The sequence below is a fragment of the Microcaecilia unicolor genome, chromosome 1 (assembly GCF_901765095.1).
Source record: "Microcaecilia unicolor chromosome 1, aMicUni1.1, whole genome shotgun sequence".
In the NCBI taxonomy this organism is placed as follows: domain Eukaryota; kingdom Metazoa; phylum Chordata; class Amphibia; order Gymnophiona; family Siphonopidae; genus Microcaecilia; species Microcaecilia unicolor.
The window spans coordinates 137,549,128-137,568,002 of NC_044031.1; the positions used below are offsets into that span (position 1 = coordinate 137,549,128).

At 39.3% G+C, this 18,875-nt stretch overlaps 1 protein-coding gene across 3 annotated transcripts in view; it reads right to left on the minus strand.

Annotated features, from left to right (window-relative positions):
• The window catches only part of SLC25A13 (solute carrier family 25 member 13), a 424,259-nt gene that overhangs the window by 203,245 nt on the left and 202,139 nt on the right, over positions 1–18,875 (minus strand). For all 3 annotated transcript variants that reach the window (XM_030200826.1, XM_030200808.1, XM_030200817.1), the window contains exons 7-9: positions 5,031–5,169; positions 3,706–3,799; positions 3,450–3,534 (exon numbers count right to left, since the gene is read on the minus strand). In XM_030200826.1, coding sequence (XP_030056686.1) covers positions 3,450–3,534; positions 3,706–3,799; positions 5,031–5,169 — 318 coding nt within the window. The remainder of the gene's footprint in view (positions 1–3,449; positions 3,535–3,705; positions 3,800–5,030; positions 5,170–18,875) is intronic.

Genomic DNA, 18,875 nt, shown 5'->3' on the forward strand with positions numbered 1-18,875 from the left:
TTTGCCTTCATTTTGGGCACAGCCAGATTTTGGAGCCATATCAAACATTAGAAATGAAAAAAAAAAATTTGACAAAGAACTATGTCATTAGTTTTAATTTGGAAGATAATAAATTTGTCAGCAGTGCTTCAGCACTTATTCAGCTGATAGGAAAACACAAACCTAAGGATCTGAGGAGACCATTATGTATGAGAAGGGTCATGCATTTTCAGAACTTTATTTAAAAAAGCCAATTAATTCTGCACTGAAGTTGTAGACCTGATTCAGTCCTGCTTGTTGACAGAAAATGACATATTTTTGTTGATTACTCTGGCCCCTTGGATATTAGTTAGGTAAAACTGGTCTTTAATATTTTCAGGCAGAGCTGGAGGGGGAGATTACACCTTTATAGAGCACTTAACTATAATACTATTAGAGGTTTAAGTAGTTCATTTTTAAGAGCACATCATAACTCCATGACTTCTGATACTTGACAACTACTTCGTTGCTCTCTTGTTCTTGTAGGAACAGTCTGTTTTGTGGAGTCAACTGGCCATAACTCATTGTAGCACACTTGTTCTGCTTACATACTGAAACAGAAGATGTGGTGTGGTACAGGATGGCGAGAAGAAGAGGGGATGAACTTGTAAAGGGAGGTGCTACCTTCAATTCTTAAAATATGGTCAAACTGACATCTCTACATGTAACTGCAGCAAAATGTTTTAAGATATAAAAATATATCTTTTTATGTCTGCATGAAGAAGTAATTTGCTAATCCCCTCCCTCACAGTTCACAGCCTCCCTTAAACTCAGAACATATTGCTACACGTATATAAAAATGCAAAGTATTTTAAAGAGTCAAAAAATGGGATTTCCAAGAGGGATTTTTTTTAAGCAACTAAAAGATTGGCTGTCCTGAACCAAATCCTACAGATCAGAAACCCTTCAGTTCTTTCAATACAACAATTTCTACAGCACAGTTGCAAACCAAACAGAAAAGGTAGGTCACTGGTATATTTCAGCACAAACAGAATGCATTCTTAATTAAGAAAACACAATACATTCATCTTTTAAAAAGGAAAAGGCTTGCAATTTTACTGAAAACTTCTTTAATATGGATATTAATGGCCATTGTAAAAAATCAAAACATTCTCCCTACTTTACTCCATCATTTAATAATGGGCATTAAATTATTTTCTGGGCATGCTCTTTACTACCCATTATGAAACTTTATCATTTGCGGATGATATTTCAAGGCATTGCCAAATTGATGTAGATTCTCTAAAATACCTACAGCGGGCAAGGGTACTGGGTAGAAGCTGTCAGCTCTCAAACCCATTTATAAAAATCAAATACAAGAAAATAAAATGTGAAATTCAGGACGTGTTCTTTTCCTATGGGATGGTTACATAAGAGAATTCAGAGTCACCAGGACAATAGACATCAATGACTCAAATACTAAAATAAAACTCCACATACTAAACTTACTCTTCCATTTTCACTGTGAAGTAATAGCATATAAGTACATAAGCATTGCCATACTGGGAAAGACCAAAGGTCCATCAAGCCCAGCATCCTGTTTCCAACAGTGGCCAATCCAGGTCACAAATACCTGGCAAGATCCCAATAAAGTACTAACATTTTATACTGCTTATCCCAGAAATAGTGGATTTTCCCCAAGTCCAATTTAATAATGGTCAATGGACTTTTCCTTTAGGAAGCCGAACAAACTTTTTTAAAACTCTCTTAAGCTAACCGCCTTTACCACATTCTCTGGCAACAAATTCCAGAGTTTAATTACATGTTGAGTGAAGAAATATTTTCTCCGATTCATTTTAAATTTACTACATTGTAGCTTCATCGCATGCCCCCTAGTCCTAGTATTTTTGGAAAGCGTAAACAGACGCTTCACATCTACCCGTTCAGCTCCACTCATTATTTTATAGACCTCTACCATATCTCCCGTGAGCCGCCTTTTCTCCAAGCTGAAGAGCCCTAGCCACTTTACCCTTTCCTTATAGGGAAGCCGTCCCATCCCCTTTATCATTTTCGTCGCCCTTCTCTGCACCTTTTTTAATTCCACTATATCTTTTTTGAGATGTGGCAACCAGAATTGAACACAATATTTGAGGTGTGCTCACACCATGGAGCGATACAAATGTATTATAATATCCTCGTTTTTGTTTTCCATTCCTTTCCTAATAATACCTAACATTCTATTTGCTTTCTTAGCCACAGCAGCACACTGGGGGGTCATTTTTACAAAGGGTGCTAGCTTTTTTAGTGCACACTAAAAATAAGTGCGTGCTAAATCATTAGCATGCACTAAAAATGCTAATGCGTCTTGTAAAAGGACTCCAAATTAAATTAGAAAGGGGCATAAAAGTAACACAGACACAGCATTTTTGAGATCTAAGGGGTCCTTTTACAAAGGGGTGCTAGTGTTTTTAGAATACGTTAAAAATAAGTATGCGCTAAATGCTAAACATGCTCATATATTTCCAATGGGTATCCCTAGCGTTTAGCATGAACTAAAAACAGTACCGCATCTTTGTAAAAGGACCCCTAAAATAGGGAAGAAGTGATAACAAAGCCACACTGTTAACATAGACTGGCTGCTACTGGAAAAAAGTTTAGTCCCATTTGTTTATTTGGTTTTTACTAGCAAACCCCCACCAAATCTCACAAACCATCAGTGCAGCCTCCTAGCTTCAAATTTAAAATTTACTTTATATAAGGCATTTCCACCACTGCTCCCACAGGCTGCCCATATGACCTCAATTTTAGGGTGAGCCCGCGTTTTACTCTGGTGTGCAGAGAAAATTAAATGGGAGACATGAAAATGGTCTTCAATGTTTCCATCTGCTCACCACCAAAAGTAAGCAGGAAGGGAGTGAGGTAAAGAGTCCAAATGTTTCTCATTTGACAGCCAGTTCAGTACAATTTTTGTTTCATTTTGTTTTTAATAGTGGTAGATCACTAGAAACTATGGCTTGCTGCTTCATGTATATGAGATATTGTAACCTGGTTTGTCCAATGTTTCTTGTAAAATGGATATAAATACATAACTAAATTCAATTTATTAGCTGTGCTAATTTTGAGTCACAATAGGAGGCGGTCATGCATTAAGTATACCAGTGATTCCCAAACCTGGCCCTGGAGGCACCCCAGCCTGTCACGTTTTCAGGATACCCACAATGAATATTTATGATAGAGATTTGCATGTAGTTGAGGTAGTGCATACAAGTCACTCTCATGTGGGTAACCTGAAAACCTGACTGACTGGGGTGCCTCCAGGGCCAGGTTTGGGAACCACTGGTATTGGCAATTGAGCCTACAAAAGTATTTTTTTTTCCACTGTGCAAGACTTTGTGGAAATGGTATAGAACTGAGGGGAACCAAAAGGAGAAAGCTTGACGAGAAGTTGCTAAAAGGACAAAGAAATTATAGGCCTCAAGTCCTTTTCTTACCTGTCTCTGAGACTCTGCTAGATTGTAAGGCAGGGCCCCCTCTTCCAGAGGAGCAATTCTTTCAATGTCTGCCAGTGTCATGCGCCTGAAGAGAACCAGCAAATACTCCAATTAGCAGAGGAAGGATGACCCCCCCAGCACTACTGCCCCTCATTTTTGAGAAATTTGTTAGTTGCTTGCCACACCCCCTCCCCACCCGCTTCACTCACATACACTAATTTTTCTATTTAAATAAATAGACTTGTTTCCTACTCACCCCCGTGGTTCATATAAATCTGCTAACTGAAACAAGATGTCAACTTCCATGGGTGTAACCTGACCAAACTTCTGGGCTGCCAGAACAAACTCCTCTACAACAAAAAAAAAAAGACAGGAGGAGGAAGAAAAAAAATTAAAAAGAAGAAAATAAGGCAAAAAAAAATAAATAAAATGTTTAGCATCCCAGGGAGCTATCCTTAAATTTCTCACCAGCTTGGGGAACCTCTAAATAGAACACAATTCACTGAAGAGCTCTGGGCTACTGTTGGTAGTGGAAAAGTAAATATGAAAATAAACAGAAATCATATGTATGCAAAAGGTCTTTCCAACAAAAATATCATGTAATTCCACAAGGCTTCAATCTAGCCTTATAAATCACGCTAGATTAGGTCCTACATATGGTGCTACATCTTGGATTTGAAATAGTTTCATACAGCATGCGGAATTAATCAGCTGTGGGTCAATGAAAAAGTAGCAGTTGTGGTGGTGGGGGGGGGGGGAGGGGGAACCAAGAACAGAAGATTTAGAAATTTGCATGCATCAGTCCCAGTAGGCCACACTAATGAAGCTTTTGAGTTACAGTGGGAAAACTCTGCAACTGCGGTCAAGATAGAACTGATAACATCTTGTTCCAAACTTGTAGGCCAGCTCACTGTGCCGCCATGACAAGTTTACACATTTTTTTAAATAACCTTGAAGGTCACTTTTAAACAGACTCCCATTTTGCAAAAAGCCTAGCATGATCTTTAAAGTTCTTTCTACCCAAGCCCTCTTGATTTTAGTTGGCTTGGTTTTTTTTTTTTTTTTGTAAACAGTGATTTTGTCTCAAGTTAATAAATAGAAATAAAATTTAAAAAAAGAAGATAAAATGATACCTTTTTTATGGGACGTTTTTGACTAGTTTTTGAAGGCCGTGTCTTCTTCCTCAGGAAAGGAATGGGCAAAAGATGACAATATCAGAATACATACGTAAAACATAAAAGAAAGTATGGCCTTCAAAAGGCAGTCAAAAAAAGTCCAATAAAAAAGATATGATCTTATCTTCTTTTTTGTTTTATTTTTCTGCTACCTTTAAAATGGAACAGATGCAGCAACCTTGCTATATTTTCTCTAAACAGTGATAAAAATAATTTTAAAAGATTGTAGAGGTTAGATTTACAGAGAATCATAGGAGGGAAAGCATATTTTGCAGACAGAGCAAGATGCAGACAAATTAAAAAGCAATAAAAAATAAAATATATGTTGCTATCTATTTCACCCTCATTTTCTTTCCAGATATCCCAGGAAGCATCAATAAAGCGCATACAAAAAGTTTCTGCTAACCTTTGGTGACTTCCACATCTTTCCTATTGCCAGCCAGAGTACTGTAGATCTTTCTCATGAGCTCCATGTTATTAAGGAGGGAATTAAATCCATTAAAATAGGAAAAGCTGACCTGATGTGATATGCTACCTCCAGCAACCTATTGTAAAAGGGAGAAGAGAAAAATATAGAGGCTCATTTTCAAAGAATACGTACTGTAGGTTACTATGGAAAGTTTTATGTTTATGTGCTTTGAAAATGAGCACCATTATGGAAATGTTCAGACATATCTCTAACAGTACAAATTAGATTGAGTCTTCTAGAAAGATAATATACACTTCTACCAATATTTATTAAATCAGTGATGAAAACTGTTGAGGAGAATCTTGTTTATGTGACAAGCTCCACCAAAAACATTTTTAATAAGTGACTTTAAGACTCATCATGACCAGAAAGCAGTCCTTTTCCCAGGGAACCTAAACAAATACATAAGATCACAGCAACATGACTAGTAATTAATAGAGTTCAAGTGTCAAAAACTTTCAGTAGGAAATGCTTTATAAGTCAACTGAGTTGATTTAATGAGCAGGAAAAATGCAGTGTTACAAACCCCCTAGATGAAATGCCACTTTTTTAATACAAAATTGAGGCAATACTGGAGGGAATTTTCATTCTGAGGCTATGCACTGCCTACACTCTACAGAAATTTAAAAAATAATCCACATTAGAGCAATGGGAACAGGGAATAGTGAAGATATTTGTCCTTACATTTTAAGATTTTTTTTAAAATGCAGCTTTTGACTTGCACCCACTAAAGTAACTCAGGGCCATCAGACAGTTGTAATCATGGTGTAACAGATTTAAATTCCTTTCCCCCCAGGTTTCCCATTTCACTAGGAGAAATGAGATGCCCTGCTAAAGTGTGAGTGGTCATATGACTTCCTCAATCTCCTAGTGTGCATCATCTCCAAGTCCTGTGTTCTCTAATATTCAGACATGCCACCAACATGACTGGTGACCAGGTCACAGGTCTAGCACACATTTCTATCTTCTAGAGTGAAGTTGAGAGGAGGTGAGACTCAAAGAAATTAGCGTGACATGTGTGTAATAAACCATGTACCTTATATACTCAAATAAAAAATGAGATCTTTTTGGCCAAAAAAAGAGATCCAAAAATTAAATCTCGGTTTATACTCGAGCCTGTCCTGAATTCCTCCACGTCCAGTGGTGTCCAGTATTATTTCCCTCCCTCCCCTCCCATGGTGTCCCTCTTCCGTCACCTCTCCTCCCAAACAGAAAAAGTCCCCCTTCCAGACCCACCCATAGCACCCCCTCAAGCATACCATATCTCGCTGGTGGTCTAGTGGAGAGTTGGGCAGGTGCGATGACTTGAGAGATTTCTGCTGGAAAGCATGGCAGCCATTTTAATGAGGAAGACAGCATGGTAGTCTAGTGGAGAGTTAGGACAGGAGCGATCCTCACTTGTTCATGCCCTAACTCTCTGGGCGGAGGGGAGGGAATGAATGCCAGACATCATGCAGTGGGGGGGGGGGGGGGGGGGGAGGGAAAATAACTTGAAAATAAACCCTGTTTATATTCGAGTAACCTTTTCCCCCCAAAAAAGTAGGGGAAATGAGCTCAGTTTATATTTGATTATATATTTGTTTATTTAATTTAAGAGTTTGGGCAAAATGCTGTACATGCATGAGTTCTAGCTCGCAACTAAGCACCAGAATTTACACCCATAGCTGCTAAGTACTCACAACTTAAAGGTAAACACATTTATGGCCAGTTGTGCGAATATTCTATTTAAAAAAAAAAGTATATGATTAAACTAGGCACCATAACCATAAGAACACAAGTGTTGCCATACTGAGACACACCAAAGGTCCATCAAGCCCAGCATCCTGTTTCCAGCAGTGGCCAATCCAGGTCACAAGTACCTGGCAAGATCCCAGAACAGCAAAACAAATTTTATGCTGCTTATCCTAGAATATGCGGTGGATTTTCCCAAGTCCATCTCAGAAATGGCTTACGGACTTTTCTTTTAGGAAATTATCCAAACCTTTTTTAAACCCTGCTAACTGCTTTTACCACATTCTCTGGCAACACATTCCAGAGTTTAATTGCAAGTTTCGTGAACAAATATTTTCTCCAATTCATTTTAAATTCACTTCTTAGTAGCTTCTTTGCGTGCCCCCTAGTCCTAGTATTTTTGGAAGAGTAAACAAGTGATTGATATCTACCTGTTCCGCTCTACTCAGTACTTTATAAACCTCTATCATATCTCCCCTCAGCCATCTCTTCTCTAAACTGAAGAGCCCTAGCTGCTTTAGTCTTTCCTCATAGGGAAGTCGTCCCATCCACTTTTATCATTTTCATCACCCTTTTCTATGCCTTTTCTAATTCCACTATATATTTTTTTTGAGATGTGGTGAGTAGAACTGCATACTGTATTCAAGGTACAATCGTACCATGGAGCGATACAAAGGCATTATAACATTCTTAGTTTTGTTTTCCATTCCTTTCCTAATAATTCCATTCTATTTGAATTCCTAACTTTAGTACATATCCTGTCACAAATTACCCTCTTAGAGCCATATGTTCTAACCCTCCAGGCTTACTCTTTAGACTTCTGGCATTCACATACCAACAATTTAAAATATATTTGTATTCACAACCTGCTTAGAAATTGATGGGGATAATTTGAATCCTTTTTCTGTTCTTTAAATACACTCAGGCTACTTCAGCATTTACCACACTCTCTCTCTACTGGGTTTTGCCAGTATCTTTTGCAGATACCTTACCACACAGCACACAATAAAACTTTTTTTAATTTACTATACTCCTCTCAAGGATCAGATGGAAGGAGCTGCAGGTTGTAATGGAATTTCTTCTCGAACATGACTTAGCACAACTGAAGGAAGACCTCATAATTTAGCTTTAGGGAAAAAGCGAGAGAGAAGAAATGATTTAAAAAAGCTGGACACTACTACTTTACTGTAATGGTTGATGTACTCTTGAAGAAAAACATATCCAAAAATGTCTAGCATGTTCCATCAAAGATACATTTTCTGAGCCTCACCCCAAACCTACTAAACGGCAAATGTCACAGATCACTAAAAATAAGCTGATCATTTTCCTGAACAAGTTTACAAAGCTGAATTAGAGATCTCTTGCTTCAGCTCTGTCAAGAATAAAATAAAAGCAGCACAAAACAGAAACAGACTTTGCTATGACTTGCTTTTCCCTGAATGTCCCTCCCAAAGCTTTGCATTGCATTATCCTAACTGTAAAGGACTAAAATATAAATCCACATACAAGACCAGTTTCTCATACATCTGCACGCAGCTTTGAACGCACTACCGAAGGCCATAAAAACAACGCAGGACCTAACCATCTTCCGAAGGCTACTGAAAACAGATCTTTTCAAGAAGGCATACCATAAACATCCATCTTAAATACTAAATAATAACGCAAAACACTATCTATACATAACCGATCTTTTACCACATGATTGATTAACCTCTTTGATATTTATGATCAAGCACTACCACTTCAACCTTATGCTGAATAGGGACTCTCTATAATCGATGACCTAATGTATGTTACAACCCAATTTTTCTCAGGAACCTTCATGCAATACCATAATTTATTCTTCTTTACCATATATGTATATATACCATGATCTGTTCCATATATGCTATGTTCCATGTATGTTACAATGTATGTAAGCACCTTAACGCAATAACATTTGTAATTCTGTTACCCGGAAATGGCAACCGCCATTACGGCAAATGTAAGCCACATTGAGTCTCAAATTGGTGGGAAAATGTGGGATACAAATGCTACAAATAAATAAATAAAAATAAGGGCAGTTCTATAAAGGGGTACTTATCTGGAGCCTATTTAATAAAAGAAAGTAGGCAACTACTTTGCTTTGTAGAATACTAGTGTAACAGGTAAAATCCAGTTTTATAATTTAGGCATGACCACTTACACCAGCCATACAGCTGATGTAAATGTCTGCACCTAGATAAGTTATAGTAGTCTGTAATTTTTCCACATAATTGGTCTCATTTTACAGAACAGCACAGAGTCATGAGGATATTGGCATTTATGTGCACCATGGTGGTTATTTCAGAAGTTCTATTAGAAATTCTATTCTTGTTTTAGATGTCTAAAAACTGGCATTTAGACATCCATATTGCATGAACAACTAAATCCCAATTTTACAAAGGCAGGATATGGACGTCTAACGCTGCAATATGTCTATATGGAAAAGGGGAGTGTTCTGGGCATGTTTTGGATGGGACTAGGGAGGGCCCAAAATATGATGTCCAACTCCAATCATAGAAGGAAAAGGGACGTCCATGTCTAAAAAGATGAATGCTATTATTCAGACCTAGTACTTGTCACATCCAGGTTACAGAAAGATACTCTGATTGAGCAGCTGTCCAAAGGCACAACTCCTTAATCCTCCAGTAGTTGCTGTCCCCCTCCCTCTCCCGTGAATGTGAAACTGGAAAGGGATATCAGGTACTAAGAACTATGGACATTCTTAACAGTAATCTAAGTGGACTGGGAACCAAGGAATCTGGGTTTAAATCCCACTTCAGCTCTTATTAACTGTGAGCCTTCACAGGAACAGAAAAAATACTTACTGTACCTGAATATATACACCCGCAAGCCTGAAGGCAATAGAAGTGGTGTACACTCAGGTACAACAGGTATTTTTCCATTCCTGGATGGCTCACAATTAAAATAAGTCAGACAGCTGAAGTGAGATTTGAACTTGGGTTCCCTGATTCTCAAACCACTGCTTTACATTACACTCTGTTTTCATATCCTTCTAATACCACTAAGTTCTAAGTAGGTTACATATAACAAAAGAGCTAGATTATCTGAGACGGGGAGAGAAAAGTTAGGGGTGGTTATGGTGGTGAAGTTATTTGTATTGTGTTGTGAAGTGAGTATGAGGCATTGTGTTTTTTCTGCGTTGAGTTTTAGCTGAAATGCATCCAACTAGGAGTGCATGATTTGGAAGCTTTGGTTGATTTCGTTGGTGATTTCGTTTAGGTCATGTTTGAAAGGTATGTAGATCGTGACATCGTCTGCATATATGCATGGGTTGAGATTTTGATTGTCTAATAGCTTGGCTAGGGGTATCATCATTAGGTTGAAGAGGGTTGGTGAGAGGGGGGATCCTTGAGGAACTCCGCATTCAGGTGTCCATGGGGATGATGTCTCTGCTTTAGCTGTTACTTGGTATGATCATGTTGTCAGGAATTTTCTAAACCAGTTAAGAACGTTGCCTCCAATTCCAAAGTATTCCAGGATATGTAATAGTATTCCATGGTTGACCATGTCGAAGGCACTGAACATGTCAAATTGTAGGAGGAGTATGTTATTGCCGGTTGCAATTTTTTGTTTGAATGTATTCATTACAGTTACTAGTACTGTTTCTGTGCTGTGGCTCGATCGGAATCCTGATTGAGATTCGTGCAGAATTGAGTGTTTATTTAGGTAGTTAATGAGCTGTTTCATCAATGCGCCTTCCATAAGTTTAGTTATCAGCGGGATAGATGCTACTGGGCGATAGTTGGTTAGGTCACTTGTGCTTTTCTTTGTGTCTTTAGGTAGAGGAGTAAGTAGTATATTTCCTTTATCCTTTGTAATTTTTCACAATCCTCTTGCGATTTAACAACTTTGAATAACTTTGTGTCATCAGCAAATTTAATTACCTCACTAATTACTTCTATCTCTAAATCATTTATAAGTATGTTAAAAAGCAGCAGTCCCAGTACAAACCCCTGCAGAACCCCACTATCTACCCTTCTCCATTGAGAATACTGACTATTTAACCCTATTCTCAGTTTTCTATCTTTAAACGAGTTTTTAATCCACAATAGAACACTACCTCCTATCCCATAACTCTCCAATTTCCTCTGGAGTCTTTCATGAGGTACTTTATCAAATGCCTTTTGAAAATCCAGATACACAATATCAACCAGCTCACCTTTATCCACGTTTGCCAGAGAATGTGGTAAAAGCAGTTAGTTTAGCAGGGTTTAAAAAAGGGTTGGATAACTCTCTAAAAGAAAAGTCCATAACTCATTATTAAGATGGCCTTGGGAAAATCCACTTCTCTTTTCTAGGATAAGCAGCATAAAATCTGTTTTTACTCACCACTTACAAGAGGGCGCTACACAGGCACATCTCCAGATAGAAGAGCTCTCTGCTCATACTAAATTTTAAATCTTATTGCTGGTTTTTAAAGTCCAAACTAATAACATTTCTGTCATTATGTCTACAAATTCAAGGATATACCAACCACCCAGAGCTTTGACATCGGCCGGATTAGCACTTTTGGAAGTTCCTTCCTTCCTTCCATAAGATGAAATTGAAGGAATATCAACTGGCATTTTTAATATTGCTGGGCCTAGATTTTGGAACACATTACCACAGAAGTTTTGTTCCAGCAGGTGGTTAGGGGAGATTAACTTTTTCTGGAGCATATTAAATAAACTGCAATATTTTGCAGGGAGCAAATTAAATTTGCTATTTGATTGTTAGTTCTGTGATGTTAAGAACATACATAAGAACATAAGAGTACCCACACTGTGTTAGACCAACCGTCCATCTAACCCAGTATCCTGTTTCCAACAGTGGCCTAGCTAGTACCTGTCACAAGTACCTGGCAGAAACTCAAATCATGGCAGCATTCCATGCTACAAATCCCAGGGAAAGCAGTTGCTTTTCCATGTCTGTCTCAATAGCAGACTTTGGACTTTTCCTCTAGGAACTTGTCCAAACCTTTTTTTAAACCAGATATGCTAATTACTGTTATCACATCCCCCAGCAAAGAGTTCCAGAGAGTAACTATTCGTTGAGTGAAAAAATATTTCTTCCTATTTGTTTTAAAAGTATTTCCATGTATCTTCCACGAGTGTTCCCTAGTCTTTGTATTTTTGGGAAGAGACCATTCTGTAGCATGTAGTTTAGGTGTCTCATGAGGTCTGATATGAATTGTTGAGGGGCAGCTCTTATAAGACTAGTAGGACAGATGTCTAATTTGCATTGCGACTTGGCATATCTTTTGAGTGATGAGAGATGTTTTCGATCAATAGTGAATCAAAGTTGATCCATGATCGGTCTGCTGGATATTCCCCATGTATTGGGTCCAGGCATTTAAGGAGGTTTGCATAATCAGTTGTGTTGCTGAGTATCATAGTTCGTAGCTTTATCATTTTCTCTTTGAAGTATTTCGCAAGGTTGTTTGCTGATGGGGTGTCTATGTTGTTAGAAGTAACCGGCGTTGCATTTAGTAGATTATTTACGAGTTGGAAGAGTTTGTGTGTGTCCTGGTAGCCTGGTCCGATTTTAGTTTTATAGTATGATCTTTTGGTTCGTCTGATGGTATATTTGTATTTTCTTTGTAGATAGTATGATCTTTTGGTTCGTCTGATGGTATATTTGTATTTTCTTTGTAGATGCTTCCATTCGTTGAATGCAGAGTCGTCTTTTTTTCTTATTCCAAGCTCGTTCTAATCTTCTGACTTGTGTTTTTAGTTCTTTCAGTTCTGCATTAAACTATGGTATTGAGTTTTTTCTATGTGAGGTTCTGGTTTGGAGTGGTGCTATGTCATCTAATGTGATTCTGCATCTGTTGTCCCAGTCATGGAGAAATTGAGGTGAATCTGTTGTTGTTGTCCATTCGTTGTCATAGAATTGTTGCCAGAATATTAGTGGGTCTATTTTGTCTCTTGTGGTGTAGGTTGATTGTTCTTGTTTGTGTTGTGAATGTTTTGTTCGACAGTGTAGGGAGAGGTTTGCTTTCTAATGATCGGACCATGGTACGGCTGTCCATTTTGTATTTTTTAGTGTGAGGTTTAGTTCATGTGAGAGTTTGTATGTCATTAAGTCTAGTGTGTGTCCTTTGGTATGGGTGGGTTGCATGTTTGGCCATTGAAGCTCCCATAGTTGGAGGAAGTCTTTGCATTCGCTCACATTTGTTAAGTTAGAATCCTCCAGATGGAGGTTAATGTCGCCTGCTATAAAGAGGTTTTGGGTAGAGATACATGTGTTAGATATGAAATCCATAAAGTGTGTTTGGGAGTCTTGCCATTTGCCTGGTGGTCTGTAGAACAGGATAAGGTTTAGGTGTAATAATGATTGAGTTAAACAGTCACTAATCCCTCCATTAATTTGCTTTCTTGGCTGCTGCCACACATTGTGCAGAGGGTTTCAACGTATCATAAACGATGACTCCTAATGTGGAACCTTGCATCATGTAGCTATAGTTTGGGTTCCTCTCTCCCACATGCATCACTTTGCACTTGCTCACATTAAATGTCATCTGCCATTTGGATGTCCAGTTGCCCAGTCTCATAAGGTCCTCTTGTAATTTTTCACAATCCTCTTGCGATTTAACAACTTTGAATAACTTTGTGTCATCAACAAATTTAATTACCTCACTAATTACTTCTATCTCTAAATCATTTATAAGTATGTTAAAAAGCAGCAGTCCCAGTACAAACCCCTGCAGAACCCCACTATCTACCCTTCTCCATTGAGAATACTGACTATTTAACCCTATTCTCAGTTTTCTATCTTTAAACGAGTTTTTAATCCACAATAGAACACTACCCTCCTATCCCATAACTCTCCAATTTCCTCTGGAGTCTTTCATGAGGTACTTTGTCAAATGCCTTTTGAAAATCCAGATACACAATATCAACCAGCTCACCTTTATCCACGTTTGCCAGAGAATGTGGTAAAAGCAGTTAGTTTAGCAGGGTTTAAAAAAGGTTTGGATAATTCTCTAAAAGAAAAGTCTATAACCCATTATTAAGATGGCCTTGGGAAAATCCACTTCTCTTTTCTAGGATAAGCAGCATAAAATCTGTTTTTACTGTTCTGGGATCTTGCCAGGTACTTGTGACCTGGATTGGATACTGCTGGAAACAGGATACTAGACTTACTGGATCTTCGATCTGCCTCTGTATGGCAATGCTTATGTTCACATATCAGCATCCCATTCCCACTAACCACTTTCCCTCTCTTAAAGCAGCCTACTAGCAAAAGGTGAGTAATCTTTGTAACAGTGAGCCTCCCCAAGAACGTCTCGTCCTAAGGGCCAGCAAAACTCTCCGACATTTGCCAGAAACAGAATCTTAATGCAGGTTGTTGGACTCTTATATATCCCCAACACTTGCAGTTGCCAGCCCAGATTCACAGTTTACCCATTATAATCAACATTCAATATCTCCCCCCCCCCCCCCCCCAGAACATGCTCCAAAAACAAAGAGGATAAAGAGGCCATAAAAAGGTAAATAAGGCAGCACGGAAGTACTATGCTGTTTGTAGCTGTTCATTCTGGAAGGGAATTAAGTACTAGACTAGGTGCTCGTGAAGATAATTTATTTATTTATTTGTTACATTTGTATCCTACATTTTCCCACCTATTTTCAGGCTCCATGTGGCTTACATAGTGCCGGAGATGCGATTCCAGACTCCGGTGTAAACAAATACAGAGTGATGTAGAGATAAGATAAAGTTCATGTAATATTGCCATGTGAGATAAGGTAAAGTTCATGTGGTATAGCCAAATAGGGGCGTCATTCACAGAAGAGTTGTGTTGTGTCCATACTGTATTTTGGTTTTGTTGTGTTGCAGCGGTCAGGCATTTATATTGGGTTGGTAGGGTATGCCTTTTTGAACAAATAAGTTTTTAATATTCTCCGGAAGTGTAGGTGGTCGTACGTTATTTTCATGGCTTTTGGGAGTGTGTTCCACAGTTGTGTGCTTATGTAGGAAAAACTGGATGCGTAAGTTGATTTGTATTTGAGTCCTTTGCAGCTTGGGTAGTGCAGGTTTACGTACGTTCATGTTGATTCAGATATGTTTCTAGTTGGTAGGTCAATCAGGTCTGTCATGTATCCTGGGTCTTCACCGTAGATAATTTTGTGAACCATTGCGCAGATTTTGAAAGTAATACGTTCTTTGATTCTGAGCCAATGTAGTTTTTCGTGGAAGGGTTTTTGCGCTATCAAATCGGGTTTTTCCGAAGATAAGTCTGGCTGCCGTGTTCTGAGCGGTGTGAAGTTTCTTTAATGTTTGTTCTTTACATCCCACATAGATTCCATTGCAGTAGTCTATGTGACTTAGTACCATTGATTGTATCAGGTTGCGAAATGTTTCCCTTGGGAAGAATTGTTTCCACATTGAGTAAAACATTTTCTTGGTTGTGGATGTCACTTGTTTCTCTGGTGTTAGGTTGCGGTCTATTATGACGCCGAGGATCTTCAGGCTGTCTGAGATAGGGAGAGTGTGATCTGGGGTGTTGATAATTGTGGGGTCATCTGCGTTGTGTTGGGATGAGACAACGAGACAGTGTGTTTTTTCTTTGTTGAGTTTTAGTTGAACAGCATTTGCCCAGGAGTCCATGATGTTCAAGCTGCTTTTGATATCATTGGATATTTCTGTCAGATTAGATTTGTAAGGAATGTATATTGTGACGTCATCTGCATATATGAAAGGGCTCAGGCCTTGGTTGGATAGGGTCTTGGCTAGAGGGGTCAACATTAGGTTGAAGAGGATTGGTGATAGCGGTGAGCCTTGTGGTACTCTGCAGTCTGCCTTCCATGGTGATGATATGGTTGAGTTTGATTTTACTTGATATGTTCTTGTGGTTAGGAAGCCTTTGATCCAGCTAAGTATGTTACCACCAATCCTGAACTTATCTAATAATCTTAATAATATATTTTGGTTTACCATGTCAAATGCACTAGACATGTCAAACTGGAGGAGAATGTTTTTGCCTGTTGCTATTTCCTGCTTGAACTTGGCTAGGAGAGTGAGTAGTACTGTTTCTGTGCTGTGTAGTGGGCGAAATCCTGACTGTGATTTGTGTAATATTGAGAATTTGTGTATATAGTCTGTGCGTTGTTTGTTTACCTTGCTTTCCATCAGTTTGACTGATAGCGGGATGGATGCTACTGGATGGTAGTTTGTGATTTCATTTGCTTTTTTCGTGGTGTCTTTTGGTATCGGGGTGAGTAGAATGTTGCCATTTTCTTTTGGGAAGAGGCCTTGCTGAAGCATGTAGTTTAGATGGGATGTGAGGTCTGCGATGAAGCGGTCAGGGGTGGATTTCATTAGGTAGTTGGGGCAAGTGTCTAGTTTCCCATGGCTTTTCCTACCATCTCTATGCTGATGACTCCCAAATCTACCTTTCTACCCCTGATATCTCACCTTGCATCCAAACCAAAGTTTCAGCGTGCTTGTCTGACATTGCTGTCTGGATGTCTCAACGCCACCTGAAATTAAATATGACCAAAACCAAGCTTCTCATTTTCCCCTCCAAACCCACCTCCCCGCTCCCCCCATTTTCTATTTCTGTTGATGGCTCTCTCATTCTCCCTGTCTCCTCAGCTCGAAACCTTGGGGTCATCTTTGACTCTTCTCTCTCCTTCTCTGCTCATATCCAGCAGATTGCCAAGACCTGTCGTTTATTTCTTTATAACATCCGTAAAATCCGCCCCTTTCTTTCCGAGCACTCTACCAAAACCCTCATCCACACCCTTGTCACCTCTCGTTTAGACTACTGCAATCTGCTCTTTGCTGGCCTCCCACTTGGTCACATCTCACCTCTCCAGTCGGTTCAAAACTCTGCTGCCCGTCTCATCTTCCGCCAGGGTCGCTTTACTCATACTACCCCTCTCCTCAAGACCCTTCACTGGCTCCCTATCTGTTTTCGCATCCTGTTCAAACTTCTTCTACTAACCTATAAATGTACTCACTCTGCTGCTCCCCAGTATCTCTCCAAACTCGTCCTTCCCTACACCCCTTCCCGTGCACTCCGCTCCATGGATAAATCCTTCTTATCTCTTCCCTTCTCCACTACTGCCAACTCCAGACTTCGCGCCTTCTGTCTCGCTGCCCCCTACGCCTGGAATAAACTTCCTGAGCCCCTACGTCTTGCCCCATCCTTGGCCACCTTTAAATCTAGACTGAAAGCCCACCTCTTTAACATTGCTTTTGACTCGTAACCACTTGTAACCACTCGCCTCCACCTACCCTCCTCTCTTCCTTCCCATTCACATTAATTGATTTGATTTGCTTACTTTATTTATTTTTTGTCTATTAGATTGTAAGCTCTTTGAGCAGGGACTGTCTTTCTTCTATGTTTGTGCAGCGCTGCGTATGCCTTGTAGCGCTATAGAAATGCTAAATAGTAGTAGTAGTAGGTGTCTAGTTTGCAATGAGTGTTGGAGAACCTATTGATCACCTGTGCAACCGCGTCGACGGTAAGGAGGGTGAAGTTTGACCAGGTTCGGTCGGGTGGGTATTCTCCAGCAGTTGGGTCCAGTTCATTAAGGAAATTTTCTATGTCTGGGTTATCATGAGGTAGCGTGTTGCGTAGATTTACAATTTTTTCCTTGAAATAATTGGCAAGTTTTTCTGCAGATGGAAAGTCTGTATTCGATGAAGTGACCACAGTTGGTGTCTAGGAGTTTGTTCACGAGTTGATATAATTTCTTCATGTCTTTGTAGTCTGTCCCTATTTTGGTTTTATAGTATGATCTTTTTGACTTTTTTATTGCGTATTTATATTTTCTTTGTGATTGTTTCCATATGTTGAGTGTGTTTTCATCTTTTATTTTTTTTCCATGCTCTTTCGAGTTTCCTGGATTGTGTTTTTAGTTTTTTCAGTTCATCATTGAACCATGGTATCGAGTTGCGTTTACGTGATGTTTTTGTACGTAAGGGTGCTATATCATCTAGTATGCCTTTGCATCTATTATCCCATTCCAAGAGATAGTATATGGAGTCTGTTTGTGTTGTCCAGTCATTGTTGTATGTCATTTGTCAGAATGTTTTCGTGTCTATGTGACCTCTTGTTCTGTAGGATGTGAGTTCTTGGTTTTGGTGTGATCCCTTCTTCCGCCAGTGTAGGGAAAGGTTTAGTTTGTAGTGATCAGACCAGTGTTTCTGTCCATATAATATCTGTTATGAATATGTTCTGGTTTGTTGACAGATTATGTGAGATGAGATCTAGTGTGTGCCCTTTGTTGTGGGTTGCTTGCATTTGCGGCCAGTTGAGATCCCATAAGTGGAGGAATTCCTTACATTCATGTGCGTTGATTGAGGTTGGGTCTTCTAAGTGAAGGTTGATGTGTCCTAATACTAGTACATAGGAGTTGGCTACACATGTATTTGAGATGAAATCCGTGAAATTTGTCTGAGCTTCGTTCCAGTTACCTGGAGGTCTGTAAAACAAGACACAATTCAAATGGTCGCACAGGATTTTACTGAGGCTATTTCAAGCTGAGGTGTCATGGACTCGGCGTTGGTTTTGGTGGTAAAGTGGGATTGATAGATTAGTGCTATGCCTCCGCCTCTCTTTCCCTTTCTGGTCCAGTGTGTGATTTTGTATCCAGGAGGGCACAGGTCTAGGATTATGGGGTCCTTTTGGTCGTGGATCCAGGTTTCGTTGATGAAGAGTAGGTCCAGATTTTCTGTCACGATCCAGTCTGTTAGTAATGCTATTTTGTTTACTGCGGATCTGGCGCTGATGTAGCCCACTTGGATTGTTTGGCATGGGTCTTCTACGTTTGGTGTTGTGTGAACTTTTATTAGTTGTCGTTTCTTTGTTATGGTGGGTTTATTTGGACCCTTTTTTGTATTCTGTGGTGGTTGACTGCATGTTGATGTTCTTCCTTTGTTTGATTCATTGTCAGCTTGATGAGGTGTGGTGTGTGTCTGATCAGTCTGTGGTGGTTGTGCAGTATGCGTATAGTATAATGTTCTGTGAGTGGGGTGGTTAATGCAAAGTGGATCAGTGTTAAGGAGTAGATTATT